At 33.6% G+C, this 23,455-nt stretch overlaps 1 protein-coding gene across 1 annotated transcript in view; it reads left to right on the top strand.

Moving 5' to 3' along the window:
• MDGA2 (MAM domain containing glycosylphosphatidylinositol anchor 2) overlaps positions 1-23,455 on the top strand; it is a 796,100-nt gene that overhangs the window by 747,244 nt on the left and 25,401 nt on the right. The window contains exons 11-14 of the mRNA XM_032405031.1: positions 3,756-3,933; positions 7,968-7,988; positions 16,353-16,508; positions 16,981-17,139. Coding sequence (XP_032260922.1) covers positions 3,756-3,933; positions 7,968-7,988; positions 16,353-16,508; positions 16,981-17,139 — 514 coding nt within the window. The remainder of the gene's footprint in view (positions 1-3,755; positions 3,934-7,967; positions 7,989-16,352; positions 16,509-16,980; positions 17,140-23,455) is intronic.

Raw genomic sequence — 23,455 nt, 5'->3', positions numbered from 1 at the left:
TCTAAATATCTTCTTCAAACATCTGCCTTTATTTTTGCTGTTTAGTGGGGAACACCGATGAGAACTTTTTATAGCAAAATTTTAAATTTAATATTTATCTCAAATTTAAAATTGGCTAATTTATCAATCTTTTCCTTTACTAATTGTGTTTTTCTATTCTGTTTAAGAAAGCACTATCTTACTTGAAGTCATGATGCCATTCTTCTGTATTTTTTCTAAGTAGTTTAACTTCTGCTTTTTAAATTTAAGTCTCATTTGACCTTCATGAGACTTTTTCTCTTTTTTCTTTTTTTTTAAAGATTTTATTCATTCATTTGAGAGAGAGAGCATGTGCACACAAGCGGGGCAAAGGGGCAGAGGGAGAGGGAGAAGCAGACTCCCAGTTGAGCAGGGAGCCCGATGTGGGGCTCGATCCCAGGACCCTGGGATCATGACCTGAGCTGAAGGCAGATGCTTAACGGACTGAGCCACCCAAGCTCCCCTTCCTGAGACTTTTTCTGTATAAGATGTGAGCTAGACATCAAATTCATGTTTTTTCCATATACATAACCGGTTGGATGATAAATCTTTTCTGTCTTCTATGTGAACAACCCCACAAATATAGACATGGGCTTTCTGTTTTATTCCATAATTTTATTTGTCATTTTTCTATCCTGTGTTAATTGCATGTATTTGAGATTTACATATCCAGAAATATAACAGATTAGGCTATATAATTAAGACTAACTCAGCCTCAGAAAATAAGCAAATATGTAAATATATGAAAAAATATATATGCACATTTAATTATATAGTAGGTATGTGTATATCTATCACCAGGTAAAAATGTAAGGAAAAATGGAAACACAAAGTATTTTAATTGGAATATCCCTCCCAAATTGCTTTTGCCTTCAGCTGCTCACCAACCCAGACAAACCTGAACTTTGAGTCTTATAGTTTGGTAGTAGTGATCAAACAGGAATCAAAACCCAAGGTCTGCCTAAAGCAAGGGATCATCTCCACTTTAATCCGTGACACCAAAGGGTTTAGATTTTTTTTTTTTTTATATTTATTTATTTGACAGAGAGAGACACCACGAGAGAGGGAACACAAGCAGGGGGAGTGGGAGAGGGAGAAGCAGGCTTCCCGCTGAGCAGGGAGCCCAACGCGGGGCTAGATCCCAGGACTCTGGGATCATGACCTGAGCCGAAGGCAGACGCTTAAGGACTGAGCCACCCAAAGGGTTTAAAACGAAAGGGTTTAAAACGAAAGTCCAACCAAAGGGTTTAAAACGAAAGTACAAGTGAACCATATTGTTGATGCACTTAGGAGGATGTCAGAAACAAAGGTATATCTCTAACTGTGTCCTAGGCAGCAAAGAACCCCCAGTCATAGTATTTTTAGTTACATGATCAACACACATTTAAAAATAAACAAAATAAAACAGAGAAAAGTGCCAAGAACAAGGATACTATAGACTTCAGATATAAAAATATTATAAGGCAACTATACTTACACTACTTATATGAATAAAAGAAAACTGAAAATGTATGCAAATAAAAGAAAATGATGAAGTGGCACAATAGATTTTTTTTAAAACTTCATTCTTTTAGAGTAGTTGTAGGCTTATAGTAATATTGAGCAGAAAGTACAACGATTTCCCATACACCCCCTGCTCCAGCACATACATAGCCTCTACCAGTAACAATATCCCCCAACAGAGTGGTACATTTGTTACAATTGATGAACCTACACTGATCCATTATTATCAGCCAAAGTCCATAATTTACATTAGCGTTCATTCTTGGTGTTGTATGTTCTGTGGGTTTATAATTACATGTATCCACCATGGTATCATCATACAGAGTAGTTTCACTGTCCCTAAAATTCTCTGTGTTCAGCTTATATATCCCTCCCTCCCCCCAACTCCTGGCAACCACTGATCTTTTTACTATCTCTATAGTTTTACCTTTTTTAGAATGTCATGCAGTTGGAATCATACATTATATAGCCTTTTCAGATTGGTTTCTTTCACTTAGTATACGCATTTAAGTTTGCTCTGTCTTTTCATGTCTTAATAACTCATTTCTTTTTGGCACATGTAATAGGCCATCGTCTGGTTGTGGCACTGTTTTTTTGTCTATTCATCTACTAAAGGACAGCTTGGTAGCTTCCAGGTTTTGCCCATTATGAATAAAGCTGCTATAGACATCCATTCATGGGCAGATTTTTGTGCAGACATAAGTTTTCAGCTCCCTTATGTAATACTAAGGGACACAATTGCTTGGTTATATGGTAAAGGTATGTTTAGTTTTGTAAATAAAAACAAAACAAAACCCAAACTGTCCTCCAAATTGACTATACCATTTTGCATTCCCATTATCGATGAATGAAAGTTACTTTTGCTCCACAGCCCCATCAACATTTGTTGTTGCCAGTGTTCTGGATTTTGACTATTTTAATAGGTATGCAGTGGCATCTCATTGTTTTAATTTGTATTTCTATGATGACATACAATGTGGAGCATCTTTTCTGTTAAGATCCATGGTCCATTTTTTAACTGGGATATTTGTTTTCTTATTGTTGAATTTTGAGAGATGTTTATGTATTTTGGATGTGTCTTTTGCAAATATATTCTCCCAGTCTGTGCTTCTCTTCCAATTGTCTTGATACTATCTTTTGTAGGGTAGAAATTTTTAATTCAAAGAAGTCCAGCTTATCAACTATTTCTTTCATGGATTGTACTTTTGGTATTGTATCTAAAAAATTGTTGCCAAGCCCACAGTCATCTAGTTTTTCTCCTATGTTATCTTCTAGGAATTTTGTAGTTTTATGTTTTACATGTCAGTCTGTGATCATTTCCAGTTAAATGTCATGAGAAGTATAAAGTTTGGATTTAGATTCAATATTTTGCATGTGGACGCCCAGTGTTCCATTGCAGTTTGCTGAAAAGACTGTTTTTGCTCCACTGTATTATCTTTGCTCATTTGTCAAAGATCAGTTGACTATAAAGAAGATGTGGTATATATACAGTGAAATATTAACTCAGCCATAAAAAAGAATGAAATCTTGCCATTTGCAATGACATGGATGGAGCTAGAGAGCATTATGCTAAGTGAAATAAGTCAATCAGAGAAAGACAAATACCATATGATTTCACTCATATGTGGAATTTAAGAGTCAAAACAAATGAGCAAAGGGGAAAAAGAGAGAGGCAAACCAGGAAACAGACTCTTAACTATGGAGAACAAACTGATGGTTACCATGGGGGAGATGGGTGGGAGGATGGTTTGAATAGGTGATGGGGATTAAGGAGTGCACTTGTCATGATGAGCACCAGGTGATGTATGGAAGCCCTGAATCACTGTATTGTACACCTGAAACTAATATTACATTTTATGTTAACTGGAATTTAAATAAAAACTTAAAAAAAGAATAAAAAAAGTAGTTAAACTTATATCTCTTCAAACCTCTGGATTGAGACTGCAGTCAAAACTATTGTTTTATCCTCTGACTTTTAATAAAATGGTATATTAAACCTGTTTAATCAGCCAAACTACTCTGTGATAATTTGGTAATTATCTGCAAACATCTGCATGGAAACATCTACAGAATTTGTTGCTTATTATAGAAACTTGAACTTTAATAAAATGTAATCATATAATGTATTTTCTTATTTAATAAAATTTCAGAATGCTTTTTTGCCCATTTTGTTAGAACACAGTATCTCTGAAGAAAATACTGGGAATATTATTACATAATTCTTTTGATTTCAGGCTGGACAGCAGCGTTGGTGGGAACAGGAGATTAAAATAAATGGAAATATTCAAAAAGGAGAACTAATTACATATAACTTGACTGAGCTAATTAAACCAGAGGCTTATGAAGTCCGACTAACTCCTCTCACCAAATTTGGCGAAGGAGATTCAACAATTCGTGTCATCAAATATAGTGGTAAGTAGTCTTTTATTTAAAAGTATTTATTTGCATATTAAACTGTCTGGAATATGTACATTACAACTATCTATTAAATTTAGAAAAAAACTAAAATTTAGCATATTGATCTTCTGGATCATCAGCCAAGTGACCAAAAAACAAACAAACAAACAAACAAAAAAACCCAGCAGACAAACAAACCCAGAAAACTTAATCATTATAAGTTGTAATATTTGATTTAAATGTAGAAATGTAGGGGCACCTGGGTGGCTCAGTTGTTAAGTGTCTGCCTTAATTGATCCCAGGGTCCTGGGATCAATTGAGCCCCGCCTAGGGCTCCCTGGTGGGCGGAAAGCCTGCTTCTCCCTTTCACATGCCCCCTGCTTGTGTTCCTCTCGCTATATCTCTCTCTGTCAAATATATAAATAAAATCTTTTAAGAAAAATGTAGAAATGTAGAGTAATGTTTTAGTTAACATTGAATCAATGTGATAATGTCAACAATGTCCCTTTATCCTCTATCCCATGTTATGATATAATTATTCGCATTTTTTTCAAATTCTTGATGTCTTTAAAATTTACATCAAGAAGTTAGCAAATGTTATCAAAGCTTGTTTTTTAATTGATAGACTTGATGTCTTAAAGCATCTTTAGATTTACAAAAAATCAAGCAGGGTGTAGAGAGAGCTTCTGTATATTTCCTTTCCCCCAACACAGTTTCCCATATTATTAACATATTTCTTTAGCAAAATTTCATACAAAATATTGAATCTAAATACAGAACTTTATATTTTTCATGACATTTAACTGAAAATGGATCACAGATCTACATGTAAAACATAAAACTACTAAACTACTAGAAGATAAAGAATATTGACATATTGTTATTAAAGCAAGTAGTTTACATTAGTGTTTATTATGTTGTACAGTTATATGAATTGATAAGTTGATATTATTTATTCACCATTACAGTATCATACAGAATCGTTTCACTGCCCTAAAAATCCCCTGCTCCACTTACTCATCCATCCCTGTCCCCTCCAAACCTGACAACCACTAATTTTTTATTGTCTATCATTTTGCTTTTTCTAGAATGTCGTATAGTTGGAATAATGGAGCATATAGTTTTTTCAAACTAACTAATTTAGCAATATGCCTTTAAGGTTTTTCCGTATCTGGGGCTTGATAGTGCATTTCTTTTTATTCTTTAATATTCCATTGTATAGATGTTTTGCAGCTTGTTGAAGTACATCCTAGGTTTTTTTTTTAGTCATTTTTTCTTTTAGATTGCTAATGTTAAAAATATCTAAATGTAGGTGGGTGTGTTTGTGTGCGTGTTAGTGAAACAGTTTAATATTTTATCAATTGAAATTTATGTGAATTTTTTCAGTTGAAATTTATGATATTCAGTGACTACCTCTAGAATTGTCAATATATTTTTCAGGGTTGAATGAATCATTGGCAAAATATTTCATATTTATTTCATTACTTTAGTGAAATATTATTCTCTTTATCATTGATTACTGGGCTTGATTTTAAAAAATAATAGAATGTGTTTTTTGCGGTTGGAGTTCTCCATTCAGCTTAGCATTAAGCATGTTTTTCCTACCTAAGAGGTAAACTGAATACTATCAAAAGTAAAAAATACAGTGAAATTATTAAAATCGCATTAGAGTTGTTTTTCACATGAAATCACTTATTTTCACTCTCTTCTTATCAATTAGATATATTCAATTTTCATTAAAAAAGATGATATACAATGTAGAGTAGGATATTAATAGAAGATCATGGATGTAAAAGCATTAGAATAACTATCTTTTTCTTGAATATGGTCCTTTAAAAATAAACATTTGTAAAAGCATTAGAATCACTGCACATCTTTTCTTGAACGTGGTTCCTTTAAAATATACCTTTTTTGTTAATAATATAAATATTAGTATTTGATAGCCATAAATAAAATTTAATGACAATAACAATTGTTATTCTATAATTACCTCCACTGGGCACACAATTAGATAGCACCTCAGTATATTTTTTCTAAAGTTTAATTTTATATTTTATAAAATATGAATTATTATCTCCTCTTATCTAAGTTTCATGCTCCCTGCCCTTGAGTTATAAAACTGTAGACAACTCAATATGAAGGGGCATTAGAAACAATGCACTAATATCCATTCCTTTAAAAAAAAAGAAGATATTAGGACCTTGAAAGTTTCAGTGTCCTGCAGAATTAAACAAGTATGAAATGACAAACTGAATAGAACTAGGGCTAGTTGACCCTTTCATGGCAGAAGACCCTTGTTGCTTTGCTATGTTTAAAAATTATGTGACTTTTCTTAAAGAGAACTAGAGAAAAAAATCTTTATAAGCTCAGTAGTTTTACTGAAAACTCTGAGGCAACAGAGTAAAATGAAAAATAAATCTGGAAAATAGATATTATGGTAGTTTCAAAGGCTTTAATTATCTTTACATTCTTAGGCATACTTATTAAAATCTTAAACATTTTAATTAAAATTACTTTAATATAGGCTTGGGTAAAGTTTACTTAAATGGTATCTAGACATTTATGAAAAATTACACACGAAAGTTCAACTGTAAAAAGAAAAGAAATGAGCTCACTGAAATATTTAGAATTTAGAACGGAAGTTTTCACATGGTTAAATCAGCTACTTACAGTGAATTTGATGACTAGTAATATTGTAGCAGAAGACTCAATTAAAACTCAGTGTGGTCAGAGGTTAACTGTAGGTGTGACATATATTTTAGAATCAAATTAGAATTCAAAGATGCTTACCTCTTTGTGAGATAATACATAGACAATTTTAAACTTCCATATCAATTATGAAATGATTTTCATTTTTACTAATTAATTTTCAAATTATAATATATTGATATTTTGCAAGAAAAAGTTAGTACTTTTTTCTCCACTTCAGTGGAACTAGTAGATATACAGTCCCCTCTCTACTTATTTCATAATTGGCAATGGGGAAACAGAATCAGAAAAACAAAGTAATAGAAATTGTCTATCTTCTGTAAGAAATAGTAAAAATATTTGAGAAACTCGCTTTGTTAAAGTCGATCTCAATGTACTAATGTAACAATTACTATGAACATGCTTTGTGCACGGGTATGCATTTTTTACTATCTATCATACTTCATTTGTAAAGTCCAAGTTTAAAAAAAATGGTTAATGGAAAACACTAGGAATTAACAACAGAGCAGACAAACTTCTGCAAGTTAGATTAACTGCCTATTGTAATCTTGGGAGACCACAACAATGCTTTACTTCATCCAGAATGAAATTTTCCTTCAAAGTGATAAATAAAGAACCAATATACACAGATACCATTTTGTCTGTTAGATTAGATACATTTTTGTTGTTGTTTTAGTAAAATGTAAAGTATTCTTTCCTCTTCATGTAGAAATCAATTGTCACTTGTATTGTAAACACAGTTTTTTGAGATAAATATGTCTTCTAGTGCACAAAAACACAACTGTATTGCTTGTTATTTGAAAACCATCTGTGTGTGTGTGTGTGTTCATGTAATCAAACAAAGCAGCACTGGTGTAGCTATTTGTTTTGGGGTGCATGTAAAAACATATAAGATTTGCTTTATTTTCATATACACCATGTTCTTTTCACCAGAAGTAGATAATAGCAAAAAAACTAAAGTGTAATCTCTGTTGGATAATTGCTTTCATTGTTAAAACATCTAGATTATAGGTTGGCCTACTGTCAGGCTGAGTTTGATTTCTGGGGGTTTTTGCACTGGTTAAGATATAAAAAATCAGCAACTCTGTTCCTTGGAAAATGAACAAATCCCACATGCTATTTAGCATTGATCTTTTGGGTACTTTGAGACTGTTATTGCTGAGCTCCAAAGTAGATTCTATTCAATCCTCTAGAACAAAATGGATTGCAGACATAATTCTCCATGGTCACAGTGGGGAAGATCATTAAGTTTTGATAAGGAACTAGGAGACACTGATTAGACTTTTATTTATAAAAGACATTCAAGCCATGCTAACATTTTTTTTTTGCTTTTCTTGTAGCTCCTGTTAATCCTCATTTGAGTAAGTATATGTTTATTTTAATAATGGTGCAGCATTTCACAGTTAATAAAAATGCAGAAAACTCATAGGCATATAAAGATTATTTAGCAACTGTTCATATTTGGTTTAAAATGGAATGGCATAGAAACAGTAAAACTACCATTAAATATGAATTGTGAATTTTAAATTTTGATGGATATGATTATAAAGACAAACTATTTAATATTGGTCATTGATTTTTATAAGTTTTCCTAAATATGGACCCATTTCCTCCAACTTAACATTTGCTATTTGTTTAACTATAGGATTATGTTTTTCTTTTGTGGCAATGCATATCATTTATATTACTATTATGTGTTTCTTTAATTTTCTTTTTTAATTTCTATATTCCAGTTATGAAAGACTATAGTTACAAAGTTGGCATTTGAATGGTTTAATCAAGATTTTTCATACATCACTAGTCTATATCCCCATTGTTCATGAAGAAGATAGTCTGTTACCATCCTCTTGAATAGTTCACATTAAAGATTGATTTTTGTCTTACATTTTGTGCCTATGAATATATTGTTCTTGGCTAATAAAAGAATGGAGAGCCACCTTTGCACTCTTACTCCCATCCATCCAATATTCTCCATTACTTATATTCAGTGAAGAAACTGTGCAGGTCTTTTTTCTCATTTTATTATGTTTCCTTCCTTATAATGGCCTTTCACTGATTATATAACCCAAGACCAAACTACATAACCTGTTGCTACCTTATTTTCTGCTCAAGGTTCTCCTCTACTCCATTTCTGCATATCCAGATTATAATACTGAATACGTTCATGGATCTTTCCTGTTTTCATATTGCTTTCATGCACAGTTCATTTTGTTCTCACCAATGACCCTTTAATGTAGATATTCTCAACCCTTTGAGATTCAATTTATAAAGTTTAGCACAAATGCTTCCTTCTTCATTGAGTATTCTCTCCATTTGATTTCCAAAAACAATTTGTCTTCATCTATGTTATAAGCTATTTTTTATTTTGTCATAAAATACTTAAGAGCTAAATATGTTTCTAATTTCTCTCTATATCTCACTGTCTTTTGGTGTATCACAGCATCTTATACTTAGCAGGTGTTCAATGATCATTTGTTAAAAGAACAAATACACAACAGTTTCAAGATGAATTAATTGCCCAAATCAGGTTCTCCCTGGCTTCTCCCCAGGGTACTATTGCTATTTAGTTACTATATTGATTATAATTCTTTTGAAGGTAAATTCTCTGACTATAATTTCAGTAGATATGTTTAAAAAGAGTCATCATGGGAAGATTAAAACTTGATACAGGAAAAAGTTGATAAATATTTCAATTCAAGGAAAAATTTTTTAGTAGCTTCAATTTACTGGGAAAAAATGCATATGTAAAGAAATAGTAGAGATATTGTTTGCTAACAGATGACTTCCATGCAATATAAAAAGTACCATTAAGTTTATGGCAGGTGAAGTTTTATAAAAGACATGCTATTTGAATTGGGTCCTGAAAGTTGAGTAGAGGTTCCTTAGGTGAAGAAGGTGAGGAAAGGAAGGTCATGTTCCCATAATAACTGAGCAAAGCTCAGTGTGTCTAGAGTATATATTCAAACATTACAGAAGCCAGAAATGTGCCCTTGAGATGAACAACATTAAATTGGAATTTGAGTGCTTCTTTTAAAAGCTCGTATCCTTTAGGTCATAGCTACCCAGTTCTTCTCCAACAAGCATTTTTGTTGTTGTTGGTGTTGTTAGTCAAACAATGAATTGGATTTTCTACTTTTAAAATAATTTCCATTATAACTCTCTATACTAAAGATTTCTATTGACTGTACTTTTTTTATTTTTTACTAAGTGTTCAATATGGTAAAAGATTAGAATTGTTTAGAATAAAGACTTTTTAGTAAACATCGCACAATGATTTTTCTAAGTTATCAAAAGTAATTATTTTTATGTTATTGACAGTCACATACATTTCTCCCTTATTAATTGATTTCTTTAACCCTGTTAAAGAACTCTCCAGGTCCCAAAGACATGAAAGAAAAATGTTTTATCAAGCAAACACATTCATTATACATTCAAACTCCTAATAAATTAGCCAGACATTATTCAGTAAGAGGAAAATAGGCCAACATGTAGAAGGTCATGTTTTCTTTTATATTTTGCTATGGAAAGTTAATTTTTCTTTCCCTCAGTTAGACTACTTCTACCTGAGATCTTCTTAATTGGTATAATGTCTTAAATTTTGTCATTGCTTTTCAATCATAATTTACATATGGTAAAATTAACATTTTTTTGTGTGTATACTTCTGTAAGGAGTGCTGCCCAATTCATACAGTTATGTAACCATCACCACAAGTTCCATCATCTCTATAAAGTTTTTGTATTGCTGCCTTGTAGTTAAACCTGTATGCATCCCAACCTCAGGCAAACTTGATTTTTGTTTCTATAATTTTGCTATAATTGTTCCATTAGTTACAATATGCTTACTATTTATTCTCCACATTTCATTAAAATGTATTTTCCCGGTAATGATATTAATGAAGCTGAAGAGAAAGTGAAAATTAAGCAGTTCAGGAAAAAAAAGTCAATGAGGAAAAAATGAAATTAGAAACATTAAGTACTTCTGATAGGATTGTAAGTGATTTCTTAAAATGAAGAAAATGCTACCAAATCTTACTTCTTAGGTTATTTATAATTATGTGTAATGAATTCTTATAATACCATTTAGTAATATTTCTTCCATAAGAGATTATTGTCTGGATAATAAAGTTTAAAAATCTTTTGACTATATGTTGGCTTAATTATAAATTATGGTTTATCTGAAACATCTTTTTATAGAAAAAATGATTGTAGGAATATATTGGAATATATATTATATTTAATATAATACATGTGATATGAGACACATATTGGCAGCAAATAAAACTAATTTTAACTCCTCTTTTGCATTTTAACAACTTATATAGTTTTTAAGTGAATTGACTTATCCTAAGTATCTACTTCCAATATATCTATATAGAGTAAGTCCATGAAATTTTGTCATAGTATGATTCTTCATTAGACTCAAAATAATTACTTTTTAAATTTAAAAGAGGAAGGCCTTTTGTTTATAGCTTTTTAAAGACTCTTTTGATTGAAATTTTGAACTGAAAAGAAGGATGATTAGTTGTCAAGAAAACCATATCCTACAGGCTCCATTAAGCATGGGCAGCGTCTTTCTTACACTGCTGATTTCCTCAGGAAGGGTATCTTTGGACCAAACCTGAAGTTTAGTCTGTGATTGGACTGTGTTAATTGAAATGAAAACAAAAATATTGAAATAAGATTGAAATGAATTCTGAGGTCTCGCAAGTATCTCAGCAATGGAGTTGAAATTTTCTGTAAAGAGGTTTTAAAATTTTTGAAAAGTGTATTTGGTCTGCTTTAGGTTCTGAAGTCCAAATTGTTAAAATTCAGAACTTCTGGAAAAAAATTTTGGACTTCTTATGGTCTATATTAAGTACAAGATGGTTTATACATATATGAAATACACATATATATAATATAAATATTAATATGTATAATTTAATAATATAAATAATATATATGTGTGACAGTCTCACTATCTCTAGGAAACAACTTAAAACTGAAAAGAAAGTTTACCATAGTAGCACACTCTAAAATGTCATTCCAAAGTTAGAGATAATAAACAAATTAAGTAAAGTGAGGTGACACAAAATCAAAGTACAAAAAACAGTGACATTTCTCTACATTCACAATGAACTATCTGAAAAGGAAATTAAGAAAACAGTCCCATTCAAAATAACAACAAAAAGAATAGAATACATAGGAATAAACTTAACTAAAGAAGTGAAAGACTTCTATACTAAAAATTATAACACATTGTTGAAGGAAATTAGAGAAGACAGGTAAATGGAAAGACACCCTGTGTTCATGGATTAGAAGAATTAATATTGTTAGAATATCCATACTTCCCCAAATGATCTAATTCAGTGCAATCCCTATCAAAATGCCAGTGACATTCCTTACATAAATAGAGAAAACAATCTTAAAATTCATATAGAACCATGAAAGAGCCCAAATAGCTCATGTAATATATAAATAAAGCTGGAGGCATCACACTTCCTGATTTTAAAATATATCACAAATCTACAGTTAATCAAAGGAGTGTGGTAGTAGCATAAAAACTGTAATTTAGACTGATAGAACGGAATAGGAAGCTCACAAATAAATCCATGAATTTACAGTCAACTGATTTTCGGCAAGTGCCAAAAACACACAGTAGGGAAAGGATAGTCTCTTTAATCAACCATTGCACATTGTCGGTGGGGATGTAAATTGCTGCAGCCATTATAGAAAACAGTATGGAGGTTCTTCAAAAATTAAAGATAGAATTACCAAATGATGCAGCAGTCTCATTTCTGGGTAAATATCCAAAAGAAATAAAGCTCAACTGATGAAATACCTGCAATGCCAAGTTCATTGCAGCATTATTCACAATAGCCAAGATATGGAATAATCTAAACATCCATCAGTGGATTCATGGATAAAGAAAATGCAGAATATTAGTCAGCTTTTAAAAAGGCTGTCCTGCCATTTGAGACAACATGGGTGAATTTGGTTTATTATGCTAAGTGAAATAAGCCAGACACAGAAGGACAGAGGCTGCATAATCTCATTTCCATGGCATCTAAAATAGTCAAACTCAGAAGCAGAGTGTAGAATGGTGGCTGCCAGGAGCAAGAGGGAGGGGGAAATGGGAAGATGTTGGTCAAAGGGTATACACTTTGAGTTATGTTAGATGAGTGAGTTCTGGAGATCTATTGTGCAGTATGGTGACTATGCTTAACACTACTGTATTGTATATTTGAAATTTGCTAAGAGGGTAGATCTTTAGGGTTCTCACCTCCAAAAAAAAGAAAGGAAGGAAAGGAGGAAGGGAAGGAGGGAGGGAGGAAGGAAGGAAGGAAGGAAAGGAGGAAGGAAGGAAGGAAAATAATGGTAACTATGTGATATGTGAAGTGATGAATGTATTAATTTGCTTCATTATGATTATTTCAAAATATATATCAAAACATCAAATTGTATATAACTTAAATATATATAACTTTTGTTTGTCGATTATATTTCAGTAAAGCTAAAAACATAAAGTAAAAAATAAAGAAACAGGATAGGTGGGTACAAGAGGGAGTCATTGGGCTAGAGGACTATTGGGCATCAGGCTGCTTTTCCCCAAGTTTTAGTCTTTCTTCACTGTAGTGAGAAGAATTGGGGTAAATAAAGCATAATTCTGAAGACCATGTAATACAAAATATTTCAAATATATTTCTTTATTTCCAAGTAGCTCTTGAAACTACCAAGATGGTAATATAGTTAGAAAACCACTGAAAAAATCAATATCAAGTGTCTTCAGTTGCATATCTTTGTGAAAATCCTGGACTATATTACTTTCTTATTTTATGAGATCTTTGAATATTTAATATTACATAGACTTTTGATAAGTTTTTACAGACTGATGCATTTTCACTATCAAGATATTCCTTATTTCAATAAACTTTTTAATGAATAGCCTTTTGCATAATTACCCCACATATAATGACAGGATAATCATAAGATTATTATGGTCCAAAATAGTGAGTTTTTCCCACTTTTATCTTTCTACTTTTTATAAAATCTTTCCAGTAATAGGTTTCTTCACTGTAAAGATGTCTACAGAAGTAATGAAGAACTATGGGGATGACTTACTTATCTTTGTGCAATGGGAATTACTGGAGTCTTAAGTCTCCTTCAAATTTATTGTAAACTTATGTCTTCTGTAAAATAACCAATTTATGAAAAATTTTAGGTATATCTAAAATTATGGACACGTCTTCTCATAAACTGTATTGTTGCTTAATTTTACTATGAAAGACTTCAATTTTCAGGTTTTAAAAACTCTTGTTTTTTGTAGGCAATTTTTTTTCAAACAAGGCTAAATTACACAAAAGATATGTTTAAGTGGTCTTATAAAAATTCATCATATATGCTTTTAAATGACATAAAAAGTAGGATTTGGCAGCAGATTTATAAACAAATCCTAAGTTTTTACATTTGTTTTTTGATATTTTCTTTGTGTGAATACAATATGTAATTAAACAACTGAAAACATTTAAAATCAAGCATTGCTTTATCCTGACTCCAAAGTAGCAGCTAAAGGAATCTCTTATTGTGCCTAAAAGATATTTAAAGAAATGTATCCATGCATATAGCTACACTGCTGTCACCAACATTAGATCTCAATTGATAGTATCAAGCAGTCCTGTCTTCTTTAGTACAAGATCCATGACATAAATATATGCTGAAAAATATTTTATATGGAATATTGTTTATCCAGAAATTTACTGATTTAGAATTCACTAAATGCTTATATTCCCTGTAAATATTCCTATTCATAATATAGAATATAAATAAACACAAAGAGGTACAGCAAGTCTTTAATCTGAAAACAAAAACAAAACAAAACAAAAACTTAAATTCAAAGGGAAAGCCTTCTGTTTTATTTTTATGTGTATATGTCAATGGTTTTCTTCCTACTTTCCTTCCTTCCTTCCTTCCTTCCTTCCTTCCCTCTTCTTTAATTAAATTGTGATTTAAAAAAAAATTTTAAATTTAAAAATTATTTAAATTTTTTAATTTTTAAAAAAATTTTAAAAATTAAAAAATTTAATATGAGATCTACCTTCTTAATAACGTTTAAGTATACAATACAGCAGTTATCCCAGAATAATGTTCTACAGCAGATCTCTTGCTGAACTGAAAGTTTATACCTTTCGACCAATGTCTCTCCATTTCCATCTTCCTCCTGCCCCTGAAAACCACCATTCTACTTTCTGCTTCTATGTATTTGGATATTTTAGATACCTCATAAGTGTAATCTTGCAGCATAATTCTTCTAAGAATAAATACATGGCTTAATATAATGTCCTTAGTAGAATGTCCTCCAGGTTCATCAGTGTCGTCACATATTGGCAAGATTTTCTTCTTCTCTAAGGTGAATAATATTCCATTGTATGCATATCTTCTTTATCCATTCATCCACTGATGGGCACTTAGGTTGATTCCATATTTTGGCTATCACAACAGATGCTGCAATGAATATAGGAGTGCATCCTTCTCCTTGTGAGATAATGGTTTCAATTTTTTGGATATATACCAGAAATAAGATTGCTGGATTACACAGTTCTATTTTTTTTTAAGTAAAAAAAAAAAGCAGGGCTTGAACTCACGACCCTGAGATCGAGAGTTGGACACTTAACCAGGTGCCCCCAGTAGTTCTGTTTGTAATTTTTGAGGAACTCCATACTGTTTTCCTTACTGGCTCTACCATTTTACATTCCCATGACAGTGTATAAGGGTTCCAATTTTTCCACATGCTTGGCAATGCTTTTTTTTTTATTTAATGCCATCTCATTGTTTGATATCTCATTGTGGTTTTGATTTGCATTTCCCTGATGATCAGTGATGTTGAACATCTTTTTGTGTGTCTGTTGGCCATTTGGATGTCTCTGGAGAAATGTCTGTTCATGTCTTCTTTGTGTCTAGTTGACATTATCTTCTTTATTTACGCCTATATTTCAAGCAGGGTACATCCCAGTAAGAAAACCCTTTGATACCTAGAAACATTATTCCTACCCTCATTGAAAAAGTTCTCTCTGAACTTTTTGCTGGGTCTGAACTCAGCATGTGGCAGGCATACAAGAAATCCCAGTCCTTCCACAGTCTTCATAAAGGCTTTTCATTACTTTATGTCTAGTGAATTTTAACCTGCTGCCAAATCCACATTCAAAAAAATTTAAGGATAACTACTTTTTAAAATATTTTGCCATTATCTTCCCCTAAGTAAACTTCCATTTCTGCACGTGGGTATGCATGAAAGCATCTCCAGACATGGTGTGAAAAATTATATCCTCAAGGTGTACGGCCTTAACGTGTTGTCACGTAAATTAATAAAGCTTATTTTGTAATTGACAGTTTTGTTTGGATTATTTCTAGACTTGAAAAATGAAAGTTGGGAAAAGTTATCAGCCATAATTCAAGTGTGAATTATATTCTTTAATTTCAAGTATTTGGATATTTCAGAAGAAAATGGTTCGGGTTTAAGTTATTAAACCAAGAGACTGATTTATATATCAAGATTATTTTTCTTTTTTGTTAAAATTGAACTAGTTTTAGGTTTAGTCATAATCTTGTGTGCTATCATGGCTCTGGTTTCACTATCACAGTCTTGCATTATTATTGCTGTATAATGTTTTAAAAATTTTTATAAGAATATTGCAGTGTTTATATTAATTTAATTAATATTAATTACTTTAATGAAAATTCATTAACAGGAGAATTTCACTGTGGATTTGAAGATGGGAACATTTGTTTGTTCACCCAAGATGATACAGATAATTTTGACTGGACAAAGCAAAGTACTGCAACAAGAAATACAAAATATACTCCAAACACAGGACCTAATGCTGATCGTAGTGGCTCCAAAGAAGGTATGAGGGTATGAAATGTTGTGTTTATAACAATCATACTCCAGCCTTGGACTTTCAGAAATCAATGCCATTAATATGACATGCAACAGAACGTTTAGCTATAGAGTTGAAGATTATGGGATAAAACATTAAATTTTTAATGTACAGTACCAATAATTCAGAAATTTCCAAGTCTGTAGACATGAATCTTCTCTCAGAACTCACTGATACATATAGCTGAGAGATTGGAATTTTTTAATAATTCAAGTGTAAAATTCCAGTTTTGTCTAAAGTTTTTATACATTTAAGCAATTTTATCTTTATGTAGATCATTTATTTATTCTTTATATTATATATAAATTGTTCATAAATGAGATCAAAATTCTCCTGTGAATCTATAATTTACTTCATATAAAAACTCAAACTTCTTAATGATTTCAAATTTCATGTCACCTAATAATGTGCTTAAACATTTTATATTGTCTTTTTAAAGGTTTTTATATGTACATTGAGACATCTCGACCCAGATTGGAAGGCGAAAAGGCCAGACTTCTCAGCCCTGTTTTCAGCATAGCTCCTAAAAACCCTTATGGCCCCACGAACACTGCATATTGTTTCAGCTTCTTTTATCACATGTATGGACAACATATAGGTGAGACGCCAAGAATTATTATGTTCATTCTAGAGTAAATCATAACTAAGAAGAAAAAGGTTCACAAACACACAGCATGAAATCAATTTTAGTCAAAGAATATCATCACTGACTTTTAAATGACTTACCTTCAAATTGCAAAATAAGATGCTAAGAATGTTCCCCTATCATGTCCTAATTTCCAAATTTTATATTAGAATTTGAACTTTTGGAGCATTACCTACCCCTTCTAGAATCCGCATTGAGGCAAATCATCAATGGGTTAAATTCTTTTTTTTTTTTTTTTTTTTTTTTTATTTTTATTTTTTTAGATTTTATTTATTTATTTGAGACAGAGAGAATGAGAGAGAGAGCACATGAGAAGGGGGAGGGTCAGAGGGAGAAGCAGGCTCCCTGCGGAGCAGGGAGCCCGATGCGGGACTCGATCCAGGGACTCCAGGATCATGACCTGAGCCGAAGGCAGTCGCTTAACCAACTGAGCCACCCAGGCGCAATGGGTTAAATTCTTTATGATCTTATTGTGAAATTAATACCAGTATAACTTAGGCTGCTTCTTTTCAAAGAAATTTGTGTGAATAATGACTCACCGTGTATTAATGACCACGAAAAGGAGTGTTGCCATCTTTGCAAGACAAATACTTTTAGCACTGTCTACACATTTGGAATACTGGTATGATATTTTCTTGTTTATAAAGTATGCCTAACACACTTAGTAAGATTTAAGAACATCCTGGGTCCTGAAGAGCACACAAAGATGAAGATACATTCCTTGCCCTTAGAGACCCATGTACAGTAATGGAGGCCAAGATGAGTGAATACATAATCATGCTGGATAGAATACCGCACAATCTTTATAAAGAACCTAGCAGGGGTGCCTGGGTTGCTCAGCCGATTAAGCATCTGCTTCCAGCTCAGGTCGTGATCCAAGGGTCCTGGAAGCAGCCCCACCTAGGGCTCCCTGCTCAGCAGGGAGTCTGCTGCTCCCTCTGCCTCTGCCCCTCCCCATGCTCATGCTCTCGCTCACTCTCTCTCTCTTTCTCTCTCGTGTGCTCTCTCTCTCTCAAATAAATAAAATATTTTTTTAAAAAAAGAAAGAACCTATTAAAACTCCTGCAGGAGGTGGGGAGAGATCATATGGGTCTACAATTCTTTTTTTTTTTTTTTTTTTTTTTAAAGATTTTTTATTTATTTATTTGAGACAGAGAGAATGAGAGAGAGAGCACATGAGAGGGGGGAGGGTCAGAGGGAGAAGCAGGCTCCCTGCCGAGCAGGGAGCCCGATGCGGGACCCGATCCAGGGACTCCAGGATCATGACCTGAGCCGAAGGCAGTCGCTTAACCAACTGAGCCACCCAGGCGCCCCTGGGTCTACAATTCTTTATGCACAATTCTAAAATCAAAAAAACTGAACACAAAATTTTTTAACTTAATTAAATTTGGCGATGCATGCCAGCCTAATCTCCGTGCCTTAGAATATATGACCTGGGCTAATATGAACTTATTTATAGTCTTTATCTATCCAAATAAGTGTGAGCATTTATACTATTTGCGGCAAAAACATTACTGTGTTTAATTATGAGATTCTGTTCCAGATCCTTCCAGAGACTGTCACGTAATATCCAAGATATATATTCCTTTACCTTTCTAAAATAAGGCAAAATTCTGAATGGTGAAGCATCTATGCTCACAGAATTTGGACCAGGGATTGTGGATCTGCATCTAGCTGAAGAATAAGGAAATGCTTAGGGACAATGGAAAATGTTTCTCTATGAAAGAAGGGTACATTTTCAATAAACAGAGATAAACACAGGGAAGATTAAGGGACTGATAATGAGGAAGTAAAATGTGGGATGTTAGGAGGACATTAAGTGTTTTGATATAAATGAATAAAACCAAAAATATAAATATATAATTATATAAACTAATAAAATTGTGCACATGATCTATTCCAGCTACCGCACTATTTAAGTGAAGTAATCCCCTTAATCAGTTCATAAAGATGGCATCCCCCATTCATCTTTTACAGTAGAGAACACAACCTCAGAGAGTGTGTATGAAGTGCAAGTAACTGGTTATGCTGGGGTGTAAACTCATTGCCAGCACTATTAACCAGTGTTTTTCACAGTGGAGCACTAGGTGACAAATCTGGAAGGACAAACTTGTGCAGTCAAAAGTACCCTTCACGTGAAGTCGGGAAACCTGGGCAGGATCACGGCTGTTAGCCCTCAGTCACTGTAGGAATTTAGAGAATTTATTTAAAATGTCTGTATCGTGGCCTCCTCGCCTGTAGAATGGGACTAATCATTCCTGTTTCAGAAATTTGCAGTGCAAGTGAAATAAGGTAACATATATAAAATCTCCTATCAGATGGTAGACGCTCATAATCTTAGGCTACTTTGAATCTCAAATAGCAGCAATAATAGCAACAGTAAAGTAATAGCTAATATTGATGGACCAGGTCACTATTCCTAACACGTCATGGATTATTTCCTTTAATTTTCACAATAAACATTTGTGGCTCCTTAAAATCATTATCCTGTTTCATAGATAAGGAAACTGATACAGAGAATTTTACTTCACTTTACTTGCCGTAATGTCACAGCTGATAAATTGCGAAGTCATAATAACAATCTGGGAAGCGGACACAGGGTTTGTCTGCTTCTCCACCCTGCAGGGAGACTTACTGGAGTGTTTTGAAAGTTTAGCTCATTTAGTGGTAGGGGGAGACAGTACAGATTTTGTGCAGATAACGTGCATGATGAGATTTTTGATTTGGGAAAATAAATCTTCTAGGAGTGGGTAAAATCACTGAGAATCAGAATATAGACTGGAAAAGCAGACAGAAAATTATGACACTAGTCTAGGTTCATTAGGGCCTAACCTATGAAAAGAAATCTCCACACCAATGCCAAACCATCTTACATATTGTGAGATTACGATCTTATTACAAAGGTAGGATTGGCTCAACTCTAATTTTTCCCATTAGCTGATGATGTATGTTTTACTTATTCTTTATTTCAAATATACTTCTTAGACTTCCTTTCCCTCCTTCCAGTTTACCTTGGAACAGGTTTATTTTAAATTGGCTTTTAAATAAATAATTCCAAGATCAATATTTTGAATTACTTTAATGAATAAAATATGCAGGTTCTGTTTTTATGAGGCTAGCCCCTTCTCAAAACTTCTGCATATTTATGTTGAGATCCAAGATAATTTTAATATACTTTTTTTTTTTTTAATTTATTTATTTGACAGAGAGAGACACAGCGAGAGAGGGAACACAAGCAGGGGGAGTGGGAGAGGGAGAAGCAGGCTTCCCGCCGAGCAGGGAGCCCGATGCGGGGCTCGATCCCAGGACCCTGGGATCATGACCTGAGCCAAAGGCAGACGCCCAACCGACTGAGCCACCCAGGCGCCCCAATTTTAATATACTTTTAACTTCACACGTTATTCTTATCCTCTTTATTGTCGATGAATGTCCCGCCGACCTCCGCCAGCTTTATTCGGATTGTTCCAGGAAGAAGACAGTTCTCCACTTCTTCCATGTTCTCATACATTTGCCACTTTGGCCTGTGACATTTCTCTGTTTCATCGGATGGTGGAAGTTTGCAGGTATCAGATCTGTCACTTGAGTCCCTCTCGGCAGGGCATGATCATGCTGCTTACTAAAATCTAGGCAAAAATGACTGTTCCAGACATTGACTCATCAATGAGGACCAGATGAATGACCTCATTAGGGAGAGGCTGCCTATAGCTGAAAGCTTCCCTCTTCGCAGATGTTATTCTAAGACACTCATTCATCTGGAAACCTGGGGGCATTTATAGTTACTAGTTTTACAAATAACATTCTCAGTTTGATTCATTCTCTTGGAAATCCAGATTCAAAAATGATTTGTTGTGAATTTCTAATAGCCTAATTGCAGTTATTCCTTCTTGAGTAACCATACATAATCTCTGCTGTTTAAACTATGACTAATGCTCAATATATTATTGAGAAGAGTCCTGATTTTTTAATACAAAAATGGGCATTCGGTTATGCATTACTTAGAAAAGAGATTCCTCTTTGAAATAAAGTCAAATACGTTGTATTACTTATAGATTGCTATGTAAAAAGTTTCCCCAAAATTGTGTGGTTTGAAACAACAAACATTTACCTCTCAGTGTCTGTGGGTCGGGAATATGGGTGTGGCTTAGCTGAGTGTCTGTAGCTCAAGGTCTCCCATGAGGTTGCAAGCTGTCAAGCATGACTGCCCTCAAATTTGAAGACTCGACTTAGGGACGATATACTTTTAAGCCTGCTCACTTGGTTTCTGGCAGGCCTCACTCCGTCATAGTGTTGGACTGAGGACACTGATTTCTTGCTGGCTGTTGAATTCCTCTCAGCTCTCTCAGGTAGTTCCTTGGCATATGGACATCTCTCTGGGACTGTCTCATGGCATGGCAGCAGGCTTCCTCCAAAGCAAGCAATGCATGAGAGAGAGCAAATACATGCCCAAGGCTTTTAACTTCTGCCTTATTCTATTTCTTATAATGGAGCTGATAATTCCAACCCACACTTAATAGGAGGAAATTACACAAGAGTGTTAATGCTAAGAGGTGGAAATCGTTGGGAGGCATCTTAGCGTTTATTTGCCACATTGGTACCATTTTTTGTTAGTTAAATGTTTCATCAAAATTGATTTAAGAGGGGCGCCTGGGTGGTTCAGATGGTTAAGCATCTGCCTTCGGCTCAGGTCATGATCCCAGGGTCCTGGGATCGAGTCCCACATCGGGCTCCCTGCTAGGCGGGGAGCCTGCTTCTCCCTCTGCCTCTGCCTCTCTCTCTCTCTCTCTCTCTCTCTGACTCTCATGAATAAATAAATAAAACATTTAAAAAATTGATTTAAGAAAAAATAAATGAAAACTACAATATGTCACCTTTAAACTGTTGATTTATATGTACATGATATAATGTCTAGCTATTGATAATAGTATAAGATTATTTCAGCAATCCTATAGCTACTAGTAGGCGTTTTGATTCATGATTAATCAGCTGGATTTCTAATGTTCTTGAGAGGAATTGAACTTCACTTGAGGTCATTTGATATGACAAAAGCTTATTAAATTCAGTAAAAAATGTACTTCATTTATTTCTAGAAAGAATGAGATATAAGCATCATCATATCATACTAGGAAATTAAAGATAAAAATACAAAGGCACTTATGAATACATTCATTGAACTTGATAAGTATGGTTCAGTAAAGTCGTGGCTCTAGAAAGCTAATTTCACTGTGGAACAAATGGGAAGCAAAAAAAAGGAGTCCATTAATAGGATCTGTTCTCTCATGAATCTTGAAGGTGGGGAAGAAGTGATCAAGTAGAGAGACGTGGGTTATAGATGTACCTATTTTAAGAGGAAAAAATTAATAGAAAGGTAAGTTTTTAGACACAAAAGCCAAAGCGAAGCAAGTTTCTTGAAGAGATGGAAATTGAGAGTTCTAGTAGGAGAATTAGCCTTGAAGAGGGGAATTAATGTCACTTCCACTGAGGTGGGAAGAAAAGAATTAAGTAGGAACATGGCTTTTGATACATTCCTAGATGCAAGAATAGCAAGCAGACTTGGAAGTTGCCTTCTTGACAGTATCTATTTTTTTTTCTGTAAAATAAATGCAGCTCTTGCGTGTTCAAAGAGTAGACGGTTTCAGGAGAGTGGTAAATGGAAGCAGAGACTGATCAGTGATGCAGAGGGAGTTGAAGCAGGTGGAGATCAGGATATCAGTCCTCAGTGTCTTGAAATGTGTTTTAGGATATAATGCTCAGTTTCAGTGCCAATCACTTCTTGGGTATATTGCTGAATTCCCCTGCTTACTGACTTCCTTGCTGTCTCTCGGGCCCGTAGTTTCTGGGGTAAAGATCATTCTCTAAAACCAGTAACATAAGGACCTCAAGGACATATGCCTCTCTGGCTTCTCCTTAAGGCAGCTGCCTAGTCTATACCTGCCACACATGAAGTTCCCCAAATTGAGCTGTCTTGTATCTGGGGCCTTTTTCGAGGCTCCATCTTTGTTCTGCTGAACTACATGAAACAAGGTCTCTCCCCATCACATGTTGCCCTGCAAATGTAAATATTTATTTGCCCACTATATAAATACTTATTAAGCAAATAAATATTTTTTAAATCACATGACAGAATAAGTACTTTTTCCCTTCTTAAATCATCTAAGTAACTCATATTCTACTTTCAGAAGCTAACTCAAGGGCATCTGCTGAAATTTTTCCCCATCCTCTTGTTCCTTTTTTTCCCATAACACCTGGTGCACATCCCTATCATAGTATC

The sequence above is a fragment of the Phoca vitulina genome, unplaced genomic scaffold, assembly GCF_004348235.1.
Source record: "Phoca vitulina isolate PV1807 unplaced genomic scaffold, GSC_HSeal_1.0 scaffold7, whole genome shotgun sequence".
NCBI classification, from domain to species: Eukaryota; Metazoa; Chordata; class Mammalia; order Carnivora; family Phocidae; genus Phoca; species Phoca vitulina.
This window is presented reverse-complemented; position numbering and strand designations above follow the sequence as displayed.